Raw genomic sequence first — 16,765 nt, 5'->3', positions numbered from 1 at the left:
ATAGTCCTAATCGGTACTAAAACTTGTATCCACGCTAGATATTGTCTGTGTAACCCCTCAGTCATCCAGGTCTAGTTAAATCTCTTGGCCTTTACTACACTAGATATTCTTTTCAAATATTGATACAGGAAAAATCACTTAAATAGAAACAGAGATGGATATTTTTTCTATATAGTTTTAGTATTTTGCATATAAAAGACTTTCCTCCTTTTAAAATGCATCAATATCGCAACAATATTGTTTAAATGCTGTAAAATGTTCTTAAATATCTGGATGAATGCACATTTCTTTACAGTACTGCGATGAACTCTAGAAATTTTTAAGCTGTAGCTATAACTGACTATGAATGATAATTATAAATTTCAACGAAAAACCCTCACCCAACCATGACAGCTACGCAAATTTTAATTAGTTTGTCAATCACTGAGAACAAGCTATGGAAAAAAAAAAAAAAAACTCCAAACAAGAACTAACTAAATTCTGATTGGTCCATTGTTCAAATTTTCTGACGGTATAATTAACACATTAAACTCCCCTGTGTTGCGTGTTCTAATTAGCAGACTAACAGTGAGTTTGGGAGTTTGTTGGAGAGAAGTGCACTCTGCTGTGTGAGAGATGAGGTGGAGGAGGGGGCCGTACCTGGGCGTCATCAATCAGGATGTCCTTGATGACTGGCTGTCCTGTGGGCTCCCCATTAACCATCCTGACATAGTGCACCTGGTACCCTCGGATCTGACCGTGCTGCTTGGTGGGCGTCGGTGAACGCCAGATCACTTTAATTGATGAGGAGTTGACAGCCTCCACCTCAACTTTACGAGGTGGCCCACTAGGAACTGGAGGGACATCATGGGGATAGAAGAAAAAAGGTCAAAATTATAGAGAACCCCTCACCTACGACTTAAATTCTGCCCGGTTGCTCTAGTAGAAAGTGCTGCAGTGACAAAAAATTACAAAAGTGTAGCAAACTGCAACAGGCATTGCATGACATCAATATTTCAACAATGGTAAGGGAAAAAACAACAGCAAAAACAGGTCTGACAACTGACCTAATCTTGAAACAGTAAAAATGAGTGGGTTTTCAAAACATGGAATAAAAATGTGTTTTGCCAAAATAGAAAAATGGAGCCAAAATTGGGCTTCAAGTGTCACAAAGACTTGAAGCACCACAAGAATTTTTGGCTATGGAGCAAGGAAAAATGAATACAAAATGATTGTATTGCATGAGTGGCAAAATCTTTAAAAAGTGGCCTCAAAAACAAGAAAAAAAATCTTCCATTTTTATTTTGTTCCCACTGTCAAGAACTTGTTACTTTGCCAAGTTCCTCAAAAAGGTCAAGTCTGTAAAAATATCCTGCCATTAAAAAAATTCAAAAATACTGCAGTGACAGACAGATGGGATTTGGAAGTCACAGGCCCAGCTTCAGAAAATACCGTACCATATGTTGAAATTGAGCAGCAAAGTCAAAAAATGAAAATTTAAAAAAATGTCGCAGTTTGTGTTAGAAAAAAGTTCCAAAAATTGGCATCAGGAGCAGGCAAGAAGATGCGGGTTGCAGAGAGGTTGTTAGTAATTGTTAAGGGGGCGGGGTTAAGCAGCTTGAGGGAGGGGCACATACCGTCCTCCTCTGTCCGGACCAGCTGAGGTAAGCTCTCCGGGCCCGATCCCACATCTGTATGGGCGGTCACGGTGATGCGGTACTCAGTCCATTTTTCCAGATTTTCCAAAAGGTGTTGCGTAGTTTCTGGAGGGATGTTGTCGATTTGATGCATTGTCGTGTCCTCTCCGTCAATGGCGGTGTATTGGACGGCGTACTTGGTTATAATCCCATTTTGTACGTCCATTGAAGGTGGCCGCCAACTTACCAGGATCTTGGTGGAGGTGGGGCTGAAGCACTGGATGTCTTGTGGTGGGCCAGAGGGCTCTGATTTGTGCAGTCCGTTTGAATCCAAAGTTTTGGGTGGAATATTTTTCAATTGTTGGATTTTTTGGGGGGATTTTGGTGTTGATTTTGTTGGGAAAGGGATGATGATGGTGGTGGAGGTAACCAAAAAAGGAAAAGGGAAAAAATAACACAAAATGAGGACACATCACAGGGACTTATGAGGATAAATAAATGAAATCAATGAAAAATATCAACAAAAATGTAAAGGCTTGAGCCAACACAAAATGTAAACAATGGAGATGAATGTATGGAAGCTCAATACATAACCTACCTTTGCCATAGCGTAAACAAACAGAAGAAATAATCATACACCTTACTAATGACTACATATTTTTATCTTTTTAAACTTTTCCCTATGCATGTGTTTGAGAAAATTATAAACCATTCCAACTGAAATAAACTTTGCAAGCAATTACCATCAATCCAAAAACATAAAGGTTGATGCTTGAGCTGTGTCAAAGAAGAAATCTCACCAACCTTTCCGAAGCCTGTTGGTTTGTGGTAAAAGCCTGACTGTACAACAGAGAACTTCCCAAGGAGACATGTCTTATTAAGTAATGTAATAGTAACATTATCATGCACTAGTCCTCATGGAATATTTCACCCTCTGGGCCTACCTGGTCAGGTCTGGACTTTCACAGATCTCAGATTTGATTTGGCTTATACTTAGTGCAATTATAGTTCAATAAATAGAAAATATGTGAAGAAAACGTTGCTCAGTTTTGAGGGAATGTTCAAATGTTCAATGTTTTTTTTTTAATCTGAGATCTCTGGTACAACAAAATCCTAACTACATAACAAGAACTTTGAACTTTCTATGATGAAGCCACTATTTTTATAATTATATCTGCTGATGTAGCTTCATTGGAAAAGTTTCTCTCCATAGAAAGTTCAATGCAGGATTTTATGCATATGGGCTGACTTGCAATGCCACGAGACAAGGCCTTCATGGACCAATCATGGCCTTTTATTCCACAAATATTTTAAACCCCCATCACTTATTTGGATCAAAATATTTCTCACAACAAAGGTGGAGCGAGAGAAGTTTTCCTAACCTTGTCTCCTGGCTTCACAGAAAGCCCGTGTACGCTGTCCATGCAACCTTTTCAAAGTGAACACTGCATGGTCACGTAGACTTCAAAAACACTTATTTACTACCTCCAATGTTTACATTTCAACTATTTTCAAATGCATCAAATCTGTAGGAGAAAAAAAACTGTACTTTTCTTATCAGCAGTCAAGACCTCGGTGACATTTTTATCACTTTTGAGGGGATTTTGCGGCACACGTAAAGTTTGGAATGCATTTGAAAATGTGTTCCGTTCCAAACCGTTTAAAGCTCTGTCAGATAAGGAAGAGGACCTACGTGTCTGAGGGGTTTCTGCCGAGATCTCGTTGGTGTAAGCTCCCACTCCATGTTTACTGCGAGCAGCCAGCCGGAAAGTATAAGTCGTGAAGGGCTTCAAGTCCTTCAGCAGGTACGTGGTAGTGGGTTCAAAACTGATGCGTTTCTGTGGCAAAGAGTGGCAGACTGTCAGGTCCCATTAACTATTCGCAGCTCTTTTAGCCTTGTTAGAATAGTTTAAAGAGCCCATCTCACGCTGTTTTTTGATGTCATAATGTTGTTTCCTTGTCAAAAACAGACCTGGAGTTGTGTTTTGTTTCATTCACACATGTTTAACACACAAACCTTGCAAATTTAGGCTGAGTTTTTCTCTCAAACGGAAACACCCTGTTCCACTTTGTGATGTCATGTGGTAATACAGGAAGTGCACCGCTGCGTTTTAAAACTGCATACACCTTTACGAGAATCTTTTGGATAATTTCAACCCTGGAATTGTCAAACTGTACTGAACAAAAGGTAAAAAGGTTAACTTGAAAACTAGCGCTTCAGGACATCACAAGGTGGATGTTTTTGATGAAATAAGAATAACCTGGCTAAAATCTCACAAGAGTCAATTTTACGTAATGTAGGACCATTAAACTTTAAAACGTTTTTGAACTAAAACTTTTACAACTTTTACTACGTCTACAACAAAAAGAAACACTACTATTGCAACATAATTACTTCTATGTACTTCTACTTACCTCCTCTTTATCGTCCCTCTTCCTGTACATCAGCTCGTACCCTGTGATCTGGTTCTCCTGCCCTGTTTGTGCTGGTGCGACCCATGAAAGTAAAATGCTTGTTTCGGATTTGGCTTCCCCTTTGAAATCAGTCGGTTGGGAGGGAACTGGAATTAGAAAGAGAGGACACATTCATTAGTCGTGTTATCCTTTTTCCACATAAAACCATTAAAGCCCAAAACACAGATGCTGCTTTGTGGTCTCAACTTTTCAACCAGTGCCACAATATATCTCAAAAGTTGGTTTCTTTCCAGCAAAAATAATGGAGAAAACTTTATTTGTGAAGTTTTTTTTTTGCAGATTGGCGTGATCAAGGGTTGCGCCAACTACCTGATGTCTTCGCAAACTACCCGCTAATGAGGGTAGAGGATCAGACACCAAAAAAATCGCGAAAATGTTAGAGTTTTACAGTAATTATGGACTGATTACAACTAGTTTCGCTCACCTCCTGTTTTGGCGATGATTTGGAGATCTGGCGAAAGAGGTCCGTCACCCACCGAAGTGTAAGCGAGTACTTTGATGTAGTAGGTCTTATTGGGGATGAGACCTTGGATAGTGACGAAGTTGGACCCTCTGACAATTTGCTTCTCCCATAGATTAACATGTTGCGTTGAATCCATGGTATAGTAAACCCTGTACCCCATAATCTGCCCGTTGGCTTCTTCCGGTTCGTCCCAGTGGATAACAGCTGTCGTGGCGCTTAACATGTGCCCGCGAACTTGCCTTGGGGCTGTGCTTGGCGCTTGTTCTGCAGTTTTGGCTTCGATGATTTCGCTGGGCGGTCCTCTTCCTATGTTGTTAACGGCGACCACTCGGAACTCGTAGTCGGAGTACGGGCTAAGGCCTCCGACGCTGTACCGGGTGGTGGCGACTCCATCGATCTCCTTGTAGTTGTCGTCGGAATACTTGGACTTGTGCTGAATGATGTAATAAGTGACCGGCTCGGGATTCCCGGAGTCCCACGTGAGGGTGATGCTAGTGGCTGTTCGCTCGGTCACGACGGGGACGCCAGGAGCTTTGGGCAGTGCTAAAAACAGAATGATGCAGAAATATTACTCAGGTTGAAACTAAAAGAGTGTAAATTGGAGTTGTCGCATTACAGTGTTGCCACAAAAATTACTACGTTTTTCCCGACTGCAGTAGCGCTCCTCAAAAAACAATCTAAATATTTAATTTTGTCTGACTTTTGGGACAGTTTTTTGCATTGACTTAGTGGACTAATTTTCTCATTTACAATTTAGTTTAGTTTTTAGTCATCTAGGGTTATAATGGTGAAATAAAAGCTACTGCATTTGTAAGTAAATCTAGTAAAACCATCTGAACCAGGACACTAACTACTATTTGAATTATTTGTTTGATTAATCTGAATAGGCAGTTACACCTATTGCTTCACCTACTGCTTTTGCCAGTGGCATTTGAAGCCATTTTTTGTCGCCGCAGGCACAGCGGGAGCCCGAGGCGATGCTTGCATAATCAAAGTTATATAAATTGCAATAAAACAAAAAAAATCACAAATATTGCTCAGTTGGACCGAGTAGATTAATTCACTGTTGTAAGCCATAGAGACCTCTTTTAATTTGTTGAGTGTTGAAGTTTATTGCTTCCGTTCATTTACCAGCTCACTGCTCTCCATATTGATGATGTAGTGTTCTGTATAATATTCCTAAAGGGGGCTTATAATCTTTAACACTGCCTATTCACATTTACACTAAGAAAACACTGAACCAATGCATTTATACTGTACATAAAACAATGCGCCAGTCCGGGCACAGCTGCTGGAGGCCCCGCTGTCGTTAATCTCCCATTTTCTCAGTGTTTATAACGTTAATAATTTAAAAGGTAAATTTATTGCTTTAATTCTCCTCACCATGGCACATGGCGGCAGATATCAGGGCAATAGATTGTCTTTATACGCCACGTGAAGTGTGCTTCTGGGGAGCCGAGTGCCAGACAGTTATATTGTGACTAATATCTATGTTATGTCCTGGAAAAACAAAGCGCAGCAGTGTGTAAGCCCCCTTGAGTATGTTGGTGGCGATATCTTTCCAGCACATACAGTCAATATGATTTCGAAAAGATAAGTACCGCCGCCTACATGGGACACTAGACATTGTATTTACCCCCCTCCTGTGTCACTTCTACTGCTACCAAACCGAAAACAGCGAGCTTGTGGCTTTGCTGATATCTAGCAGCGAGATAAACATTTCACTAAATTCTCAATCTTGGATCTAATACAGTGAAGCTGGTGCCAGGGCTGGTGCTTCGTAGATGACTTATCGGGGGGATGTGAAGGAAATAACTTTCTTCAAAGAACTGCCACTGTTATCCGCAAGCTCAGTATGTGCATTACTAGACACAGATGTACAGAACGGCAAGAAGTTCGGAGTTATTTTTATTTTTGCCGTCAGCGGTTTTTCACTTTTTCAAATTTCATTTTAATGCATATCAATATTATGGTTTATGCTGCACTTCTTATAGCATCCTCCATCTTATCCTGATCCTCTGCTTCTTATAGGTTATACACTGGATGATTCTCAGCTGGTTGTTGCTGGTTGTCCCTGGGGTAAGACACTCACCTTGCCTTGTATGAATGGAGTGAGTGTGCGAGTGCGAGTGTGTATGATGGTGCGCAGATTGGCGGCAGTCTTGCTTCCGACAGTCTACCCCAGGGGAGTTGTGGCTATAGACGTAGGTTAACCATCACAGAGTATGGAGCGAATCAAAAATAGCATTGCATATCATATAAATCATCTCGCAATTTGAGGACTTCAGGGACCGGCCTCCTGCTGGTGCCGAGAATCATGACAAAACATGCAGCTAAAGTTTTATTCAGCTAAACCCTGGAACAGTCTTCCTGAAGATGTGAAACAAGCCTCTACTTTGACAATGTTTAAATCCAGGCTCTTTTTAGCTGTGCATATGACTGTAGTTTTTTTACTCCACACTCTTCTGTTTTAATGTTAATTTTATGATGATTATTTATGTTCTGATCTGTTTGCCTTATGATTTTAATGTCCTTCTTATTCTGTAAAGCACTTTGAGTTACTTTGCATATGAATTGTGCTGTACAAATAAACTTGCCTTGCCTTGTCTGTACCAGTTTGAGTATCTTGAACAGTGCTATTAAAATCCGGGGCTTTACTTCAGTTGTAATTAATGGCGGCAGTCGCTCAGTGGTCGACTGGTTGCCCTGGTTGCCATGCTGTTTTTGGGTAGGACACTTAACCCACCTATGTACCTACGTATGAATGTGATCGTTGGAGGAAATGCATTCATAATTTGGCAGTTATATTTGCATTCGTCTACCCCACATGTGTCAAACTCAAGGCCCGGGGGCCAAATGCGGCCCGCCATGTCATTTTATGTGGCCTGCGACAAGGTAAATTGAAATGTATGACTGTCTTAAAATGTCAGTTTATCAGGAGTTACAGTTACACAGACAAATATTTATATCTTTGCAAATTTGAGATGAACCATTTTACTAATATGGCCCTCAGTGAAATTGAGTTTGACACCCCTGGTCTACCCCAATAATGGCTTCATCACTATATAGCACTAGTAATATAGTCAATGATAACGTAGTTCTTTATATGTTATTAATATTAATTTGGCTGTTTTGAATGTTTTATGTTCATGTCTGATACATAAAGCCAAACTCTAAAAAGTTAGCGAGCTCCAAGTGAGTTATATTCTGTTTACCTTTGACCGTGATCTGCGCCACCGCCTCTATCACTCCGAGCGTCGACATGGCCACGCAGGTGTAGTTGGCCGACTGCCTGACATCGGTGAGCTCCAACACGTTGCGTCCGATGGGCATATCGTCCTCGGGTGTCAGGTCCTCCGCCCCTAGCATCCACTTGACGTACGGCATGGGCGACCCCACAGCTACGCACGTGATATTGACACTCCCGCCCGGCATGATCTCATTGTCAGTGGGTGGGATAGAAAAACGCGGCGGCACTCGGCGGACTGCAAAAAGACAGGGAAACGTTTCAGCGGGCGACCTCGGGATTTTTGGTGAAAATGAGCCAAACATTTTAAACTGGCAATTCGTATTCGGGTTTGATTTAGTGGTCACGGTAGCACATATACGCATGCACAACATACTGCGTCACTCTTAGTATACGGTGGTGTGGAGAGTACTGGAGAGTGGACAGCGCTGGAGGCTGTCTACTTCCAGCTGATGTGAAATAATGTGCCCCAACACATTCTCACATCACAGCACAAAAGAGTACGCCAGAGGTCCACACATAAAACAAAGAAAATATACTGTATGTTTGCTCATTTTAGGTTGAGGCTATCCACTAGAGCCATCAAATACAATGTACTTTTTTAAAATCATGCTAATATGCAACTCTATCCATAGCGAACGCTCATTGCTTTTAATGTATATACCGTATGTGTACATTATAACTAACTAAATGCAGTCTAATTATGATACAATTTTGCATATTGACAGCTCTAGTGTTCCAGCTAAATCACATAAAAGCATAGCATCCATAGTGTACATTGAGACCTATAGGGAAAAGAGGTTAGCATGCACACAAAGGAGAGGGTAAGGACCAACAAAATGACAAGGTTACGCACAAAAGTTAGTACAAACACGCTGAAAAATTGTTCTTGGTAATTTATTTGAATATTTGTTTTAGGACTAGTTAAAACATCAAGGTTAAAGCACAAAAAAGTTAGTATTTTTTCCTTTTCTGAATAGCAACAGTGTTGAACTTTCGAGAACTCAAGGATAAAATTCAGTGCAATCCAGTCTGGCGTTTCCCGTCTGCTAATTCACAAAACAGGGGCAAATCTCCAGGGAGTAAATCTAGAGGAACTGTTTGCATTATTAACTGCGTTCTCATCTTCAATATTTAATTAATACGGAATTGGCTGACGCTCCCCATAGACTCAACATTATCCTCCTCATTTGCATTTTACATTTGTCATGTTTTGTGGGCGGCGCCGCGTTAGTCTTTCATGAATTCCAGCGTAGAAACATCCTCGGCGCAGTCTCAGGCGGCCGGTTGAGTTTACAGCTCGGTACTTGACTTTCTAACTTCTCTAACGGTGAATTATTGATTTAGTTTTATTCTGATCTCAAACAAGAACTCGTCTGTTTAAACATTCAAGAGGGAACTCAGGACCAGAGGTGAAATAGGTCCTGCTATATTAAAAAGAAAATGCTATTCCTAGTAGTACTACATCAAATGCTGTGGTATGTACAATATTTGATAGTACTACAATTATTTCCAGTACTGTGCTTTGTATGTATGTTTCTAATGTTTTTGCTCTGCTACCACCAATAATTTATTTAAGCTTTAGTTAGAGTAATAGTGAGGGCTGCTCGATACGGCAAAAATAAATTTGTATTTGATCACGATATTCGCGTTGATTTTGTCTTATTAACGATTATTAGGTTGATATTACTTTGAATGTTAATGTCATAAGTTATATCCGCTTTGAATCTATGCTCCTGAACTAAAATGAGTAAATCTTTATGTCTAGTACTCATCTCACTACTATTACAACTACTACTACCAGCACTGCAGCTATTACTAATGTTACAACCTACTTTAAACGATGTCGAATAGTGATGTACTTTGACAGCACTCAGTCCACTTGTTTATACAGTCTATGGTTTCTGACTAAGGGAGTGGGAAGTCACCCATAGAGTTCAGTTCCAGTCAAATGAAGCTCATCGAGGCTAGCAGTTATAGCGGCTAATTTGGATCCGAGTTCCTTATTTGGAATTCCGACTGCGAGTATCATAGCAACCAAAGAGCCAATCCGGTGCGAGGCTGTTGAATGTAATGCACTTTCCCGTCGGCACCGCTGGTTTAGCAGAGAGCGAGCGCTTAGCAACACAATAGTCAATCAAACCTGTTGCTAACGGTAGCGGGAGCAAGAAGGCGCCTGATTTGTCAGTTAACCCTATAGCGGTGGATGCTATCGTCGCCTATAGAGCGCGGTTGTGGACTTTCCATTACCGTAACTCCGCAACCAATCGTGCCATCATGTAAATTCAAACGCCGTCTCAAAGCAGAGGCATGGGGCTCTTTAAATATTTTATTGTCATTACGGTAATCTGCCTCTGTTGTCCCTCGAAGACGACCAATCAGAGCGCAAGTGCCATGGGGATTTTCCTAGTCACTTATTCAAAACGTCAAAGAAAAATACAGATGGATATGTAAAATAGAGTTGTGTGAAAAAAAAAGACAAAAGTACATGCTGATACTTCCTTTAACATGATTTTTATGGCTAAAAAAAAGATAAAAGTCTAGGTGAGCTACACTGGTCTATAGTGTGCTCAGTCCTTAAAGAGTTAATGTTTATATCTTGATTTACGGCAAAATAGTTAAATAAAATTTCCAGGATCATGTAGAGCGGGTTAATACGAGCATTTTAAGACCAAAATCGCGCGTCTGACAGCAGCAGTTACGAAGAGAGGAGCTACAGAATTTTAATAGAAAGGAGTCCTATTTGGAACGTGGCAGCTAGCATGTTAGCTATGTCCATTTATATATACAGTCTATGTTAGTGACACAGACAAGAGAAAGGGTTAAGGGGGCGAGGGAGGGACAAATCAAGCAGTAACAAGAAAACATGCAAATCGGCCCATCCCACAAATCTGGTCCAGGACCCGCCTCAGAGATGCAAACATGCTACACATTTTAGACGGGCAAGCATTTAGACAGGGGCTCAATGTGCATTATGATGTATGGCTGTCAACCAAAGAGTAAACTTGTATGTTTTTAAATTAGAAAAGATGATCAAAAATAACAGATCATGAACCTTTATCATTTTAAACAGTGATTTCTTGCAGTACACATAAACTTGATTTGTGTTAAAAGTAAAAACACCAACCTTCTCGTAGCTCTGAGGAATGTAGGAATTTGATGCAAAATTAAGAAATAAAGGAAAGGAGAAAAACAAGGAAAACACAGAGAGTAAAAGGTGTTTAAGGTGTTCAGGTGCCACACTTTGAAGGACCTTGTATTGGTAAAAAACTAAATTCTCTAGCTGCCTGTCACGGCAACTAGACTCAGACTGGCTATTTCAAAGTATTACAATGCAAAAATCTGAACAGTAATGAAAAAGGAATTTGGATTGTGTCCAAATAACTATTGTTCAAAATGTTCTGAACCAATCTTCATTTTTCTTTTGTTCATAACAAAAATGCAATTATATAAGTCCTTCTAATTTGATGAGGAAGGGGGTACAAGTGGGGTTTGCTACTGGGAAAGAATGAGGACTGATTTTTGAGGGCCATCCACTAGAAACTATATAATAACAACAAAATAAGCATTCTTTATATTGGTATTAGGTCAAGTATGTGCCAAAATCTTTAAACATCAGTTGTTAAAGGTCCTATATTACGTCAAATTGACTCTTGTGAGCTTTACCCCATGTTATAATGTTGTTACCTCCTCAAAAACATACGTGGAGTTGTGTTTGTTTCATTCACACATATTTGAGTAATACATTATTATTCATCTGTCTACATCTCCAAAGCTCAAACTGCTCTGCGTTTCCTTCAAGTGTATTCCATTTTTGTGACGCGAAACTGCTAAAAGCCCTCTTCCCCATTTCAGTTTTGGCACGGCGAGTCCTTAACCTTATGTCATACCTTTACCTTTACATTCAGGTACCTTGTGATTTCATGAAACTTTCACGTTAACAGCTACTTTTCAACTTTTGTTCAGTAGAAATGGGTTATTCCCGGGCTGAAATCATCCGAATGATTCTAGTGAAGATGTATGGAGTTTTAAACGCAGTGGAGCACTTCCTGTATTACAACATGACATCACAAGGTGGAGCGGAGTGTTTCCCTTTTAAGAGAAAAACACAGCCAAAAAATATGCGTGTGTGAATGAAAGAAAACACAACTCCGGATCTGTTTTTTTGACGAGAAAACAACATTTTAACATAGATCAGAAAACAGCGTAATATGGGCCCTTTAAGGTTCAAACCAGTGCGGGTAAGTTCAGTGCAAAAAATCAAAAACAAACCCACTCAACATACTCACAACGGCATTGCGGAATAAGGTCGCTGCAGACTTTATGACCAATTAAATTCTAATTAATGGCGTACTTCAATTTGGAGATAAACTGTATTCATGCGCTGTTTATGAATGCGTTTTCTTACCTCTGACGTATAGATTCGCCGGAGCGGAGTAGCGCGTGCCGTCGTTGTTGGTAGCCACACATTCATACTTGCCCTGGTCTGACTCTTCGCTTTGCTCGATCTGCAGCGCTCCTGGTTGGGAATAACACAGTGGGCAGTGGGGTGGACATGGTTAACATAGGTGAAACATCAGGTTGGCAAGCAAAAGTAAAAAGAAGCCCCGTTCGTTTTTAGTTTTGCTCTGCGCTTATAGCTTGAGTGGGCGTCACTTTGAGAATCTGCTTGTACAGTCTATTGTTTGGTAAAGCCCTCATCACAGCCTGAGCCACTTGCTGAGGCAAAGTGGAGACTGTAATCCAACTACAAGTGAGGCTTTGCTGCAAATTGTAATCATGCAAGACATCGCAAAACAAATATATTGCGTCTCATATCAACCTAAAGTAACAACGAAATAGAAAATGACAAACGTAAAACAGAAAACATATGTCATCTTCTGTGTTATGTAATTTGTATAGAGAACGGATAGTCACATAGAAATCTAAACAGACACTCATCTTAGAGCCAATGTGAAAAATCATTTGAGTGGAGTCAGGGGCAAACCCTTGAATATACAACATATCACTGGACCGGTCAATATGGGGATGAGTGAGTCTGCTTAAGGGAGACATGGATCAAACAAAAGAGGTTTACAATAGAAGAAAGCAGCATAACAAGGGGAGACAATTGAAAGAAAGGAATTTAGGTATGAATTTTAGCATATTCAATCACAAATCAGCTTTAATCAATCTATCAATTTGTTCAAAAAAGGCAGCGTGTTCAAAAATAGAAAAATGCTGCTCATTTATATCAAAAATATTTAAGTATTGTGTAAAGTAAAACCAACCAAAACGAACCCTCTGAAACAAAAGTTTCGGACATGCAAATCTTAGCAAGAAATGTATGTCGACGCAACTTACAACCTTCTGACAACCCTTAGCTGAAAAATAAAATGCAATTGTATTAGAAGACAAAATTCAAAATATCGGCCTGAGCCAACAAGAAGGTAACCAACCACTGCTTTAGCTGAAACAGCTACAAAAGACACCCATAAAAATCCACCAATGGGATCAGCAGTGTGGTGTCACATGACCAGGAAAAATGACTGTATGCATCAACAACTCTCCAGCTCCTTGACAAAGGCAAAAATGAGCCAATCGGGTCCTCGCCAGACTCTACAGTTTGCCTTTCCCAAACCCTGAAGAAAAAAAGTCAAAAAGTAAAATATTCCTCAAACCCAAGAAAAGTAAGAAAAATAGGTGAAAGAGAAAAAAGCACCTTTATCAACTTTATCAAAAAAGTGGTTGTTTGGGCTTTTTTGTAGAGGTACAGGAGAGGAAAGCAAATAGAAGAATGGAAAAAGCTGGCAAAGATAGAAAGAATTCTTTGGGAGAAAAAAGCAGAGGAGAGGCAATGTTGTCGTCAGCATGCCTGCGTGATTCCACAGCATCTGTGCATACTTTTAGTGCTGAACAAGAACAGCTAAGGGGGAAAAATGTTGGTTGTTTTAGTTGGACAAAAAGAGGGACACATGATTCGCTATGGCCAAAAAGAAATAAAAAATGAACAGAAAAAAATATACTTCAAAAAAATAGTTGTCATTGGATATGCTTATTTGAGCCAGAGCAAGCATATCACAAGTGAGCTTAACAGGCTCTTGAACGGAATACAAAGGAGGAAATAAAGCAGAGACAAAAAATGGAATACAAATTTGGTGGAACGAAACAGGACAAATAAGGAAGGTCCCGATGAACATAATGGGATTTGGACTCAGTAAACAGGACAAAAATGGAGGTGATTCGACTGAATGGATGGATTGACAGCAAGAATGAATCTGTATTATTTTCATTCTGTGAACGTCAGTTCAGCACTCTTACCTCTTATTGGTGTACCACCTGGGTGGATAATATGAATGCAAATAAGATTAGAAAGAAGAAGCATTAGTACGTGTAGATAGAGGCTGGGGGCTTTGGAAGAAGAATCAAATTAGATTTAACAGGGCACGTAAATAGAGAGAGAGCACAGAGAGCATAGAGAGGTTTGCTCAAGTCTATTGGCAGAGAGACAGGACTCATCAGAAACCATAGGTCAAAGGTCATTGTACAGTGTACCAGGGGGAGGGGCCATTTTAGGAGTGTCATTGACAGGACGTGTAGCCTATATATATATAAGAATAAAATCTTTTTTTTTAAGACATCCCTGATGCTGAGCTATGTAAATGTGGCCACCTCCCTGAACACAGACATTTCCATATCTACAGTGTGGTGTTAAAAGATCAAGTGAGTTGTGAGTAGCTGGGTCAGTGAGTGAGTAACACAAATGTAAGATTACCCTGGTAAGTCTGTGATACTGCTATGCTAATGCTAACCCTACAGGGCTGAAGTGCACTGGCAGTGCTGGACATTTACTGGTGAGAGGACAGTGTGCCTGGTAGGCCTCTGACTAAACCTGCTGTTAGTAAGTCCATGCCATGCATTTTAATAGTTGTTGGAAACATGGAAATTAGTGGGTGATGTGTGCTTTAGAGCTAAGCACTTACCAAAGGATTCTGTAGATTTAAAAATACAGAGAAAAGAAAGACAGCATAAGAATAGGATTATATTCTTAAAGGTTAAGTTTAGTTAACATGGTTCTGTTAATACTTAATCAAGTCTACATTAAAATCAGGGTTAATTCTACACAGATCAGTTAATACAAGCCAGCAGTAAGGTTAACAAGAATTAACACGAATTAACAAAGGACAGCTGTGAAATCTGAAGACAGGTGGTCCAACATACAAGGATTTAAGTAGTTTAGCTTGGCTGTTAAACTGCACTTAAGAAGAACCTCTGGATATTGGGGTAAGCTGCAGGCAAAGAAAATGGAAGCTGGGGGCTTAACCCTGAAGCAAAAGCTGCAGTAGTAATAATGAAGAGGAAGGACGAGCTGCTGTCTGGCATTTACACACGACTATGATTCATGTCCAAAATGAGTTCTGAACCTTCTCAAAACAACCAAGTCAATGTAAAGATTGGCCTTTTAGCCGTCATCAGAAATATCACAGCAAATTATGAAATCCATATTTGTTAGTTGTATTAGGCTATTCTTTCCTATTTTTTCATCACTCTTTAGCGTGAGTGTTGAATATGAATCCTTTAAATAAAACAAAAAAATATGGCAGAATGGATCCAAAAACACTGCACCAATGCAGTGGAACCAAAACGCAAAGTAAAACACAAAAGAAATCAGAAACAATTTATTGGTCACAGCAGTGATCAATGAGCGCACAGGTTAGAGCAGAAGCCAGTGAGGACAGAAACAGGGGGCGACATCCCAAAAAACACCATTAAAAAGACTGGAAGACAAGACAGACAACACACACCGGGATTTTACAGAAAGAGGGTAACGAGAAGTAGAAGAAACGAATGCCAATACCTATAAAATTAAAAGCCAAATGTAACGTTAAATCATGGGAAGAAGAGAAGATGAGAGAGCCGGAGGAGAAGGAGGAGGGAGGACGGGAGGGAGCAGAGCTGAGAAAGAGAGAAAGAGAGAACACCATTTGGGTAAAAGAGTACAGGAGACCTACCTGATCGGAGCTGTTTAATGCGGCCATTGTTGTTGGTGGTGTTGACGGGCAGAAAGTCTTTGAACCAGGAGATGTCGGGATCCGGGTTACCACTAGCAGCACAGAGCATGGTGGCTGTGCGAGTCCGCTCCACCACTTTTAGCTGTGGGCCCATGTCTATGGTGGGGAAACCCTGGGGCAATTGGTCCTCTGCAAGAAGATGATAAGATTAGATAAACCGTGTGTGTTTTCTACTGGAGCGTAAAAGGAGGTAGGCCTGTCACAATAATTATTACTATATCGACTTTAGTGTATGATAAACAAAACAGGCAGTTTTGGGGGTCAAAACGGGGGAACATTTAGTCATTTTTTATGTGATATGAGAAGATTTGCACAGAAAAAGTATAAAAACGAACTACTAAAGTGTTATACGTTTAGATTTGTAGTTTTTCTGGCAATATATCGCACTTCGAAATCTGTTATAATGTAAATAGACGGGGCCGTTGACAGACCTTTTGGGGCCCAGGGTAAGTACGCTTACATAGGCCCCCCTTTTATAAAAAAACAATAGGAAAAAGGGCTAATTATGTCCATGCTGATGATGATGATGATTACGTTACTCCTAGACAACACACCCCTTTGCCAACCCCATGTCAACGTCCCTGGTGTTCAGATTTACAAAGGTTTTTCAACACTTTTTTGATATCTCACCTTACTTTGCTGTAATTTGAAGTGAATAATATATGTGCCCTGGAAATAGTTCAAGTAGGTCTATGCAAAATGCTGGTGAAGAGCACTAGGAATGCGTCTTCAGGTCCATTGAAAGTGAAGTAGTTTGCAAGAAAATATAACTGATGGTAGCTAGTTTGGTGAAGGTGTATGGACTTTAAAGGTCTTATATTACGCAAAAATGACTCTTGTGATGTTTAAACCATGTTAGAATACTGTTACCTCATTAAAAACACACCTGGAGTTGTGTTTTCTTTCATTTACA

The 16,765-nt window shown here is 40.1% G+C and overlaps 1 protein-coding gene across 2 annotated transcripts in view; it reads right to left on the bottom strand.

Moving 5' to 3' along the window:
* LOC117386519 (receptor-type tyrosine-protein phosphatase delta) overlaps positions 1 to 16,765 on the bottom strand; it is a 608,003-nt gene that overhangs the window by 46,153 nt on the left and 545,085 nt on the right. The window contains exons 13-22 of one of the 2 annotated variants that reach the window (XM_055228970.1): positions 15,793 to 15,981; positions 14,764 to 14,772; positions 14,102 to 14,119; positions 12,210 to 12,320; positions 7,770 to 8,039; positions 4,516 to 5,097; positions 4,032 to 4,177; positions 3,310 to 3,454; positions 1,617 to 1,922; positions 640 to 833 (exon numbers count right to left, since the gene is read on the bottom strand). In XM_055228970.1, the coding sequence (XP_055084945.1) occupies positions 640 to 833; positions 1,617 to 1,922; positions 3,310 to 3,454; positions 4,032 to 4,177; positions 4,516 to 5,097; positions 7,770 to 8,039; positions 12,210 to 12,320; positions 14,102 to 14,119; positions 14,764 to 14,772; positions 15,793 to 15,981 (1,970 nt within the window). The remainder of the gene's footprint in view (positions 1 to 639; positions 834 to 1,616; positions 1,923 to 3,309; positions 3,455 to 4,031; positions 4,178 to 4,515; positions 5,098 to 7,769; positions 8,040 to 12,209; positions 12,321 to 14,101; positions 14,120 to 14,763; positions 14,773 to 15,792; positions 15,982 to 16,765) is intronic. The other variant, XM_055228969.1, reaches the window with a different exon arrangement.

The sequence above is a fragment of the Periophthalmus magnuspinnatus genome, chromosome 18, assembly GCF_009829125.3.
Source record: "Periophthalmus magnuspinnatus isolate fPerMag1 chromosome 18, fPerMag1.2.pri, whole genome shotgun sequence".
Taxonomy (NCBI): Eukaryota; Metazoa; Chordata; class Actinopteri; order Gobiiformes; family Gobiidae; genus Periophthalmus; species Periophthalmus magnuspinnatus.
This window is presented reverse-complemented; position numbering and strand designations above follow the sequence as displayed.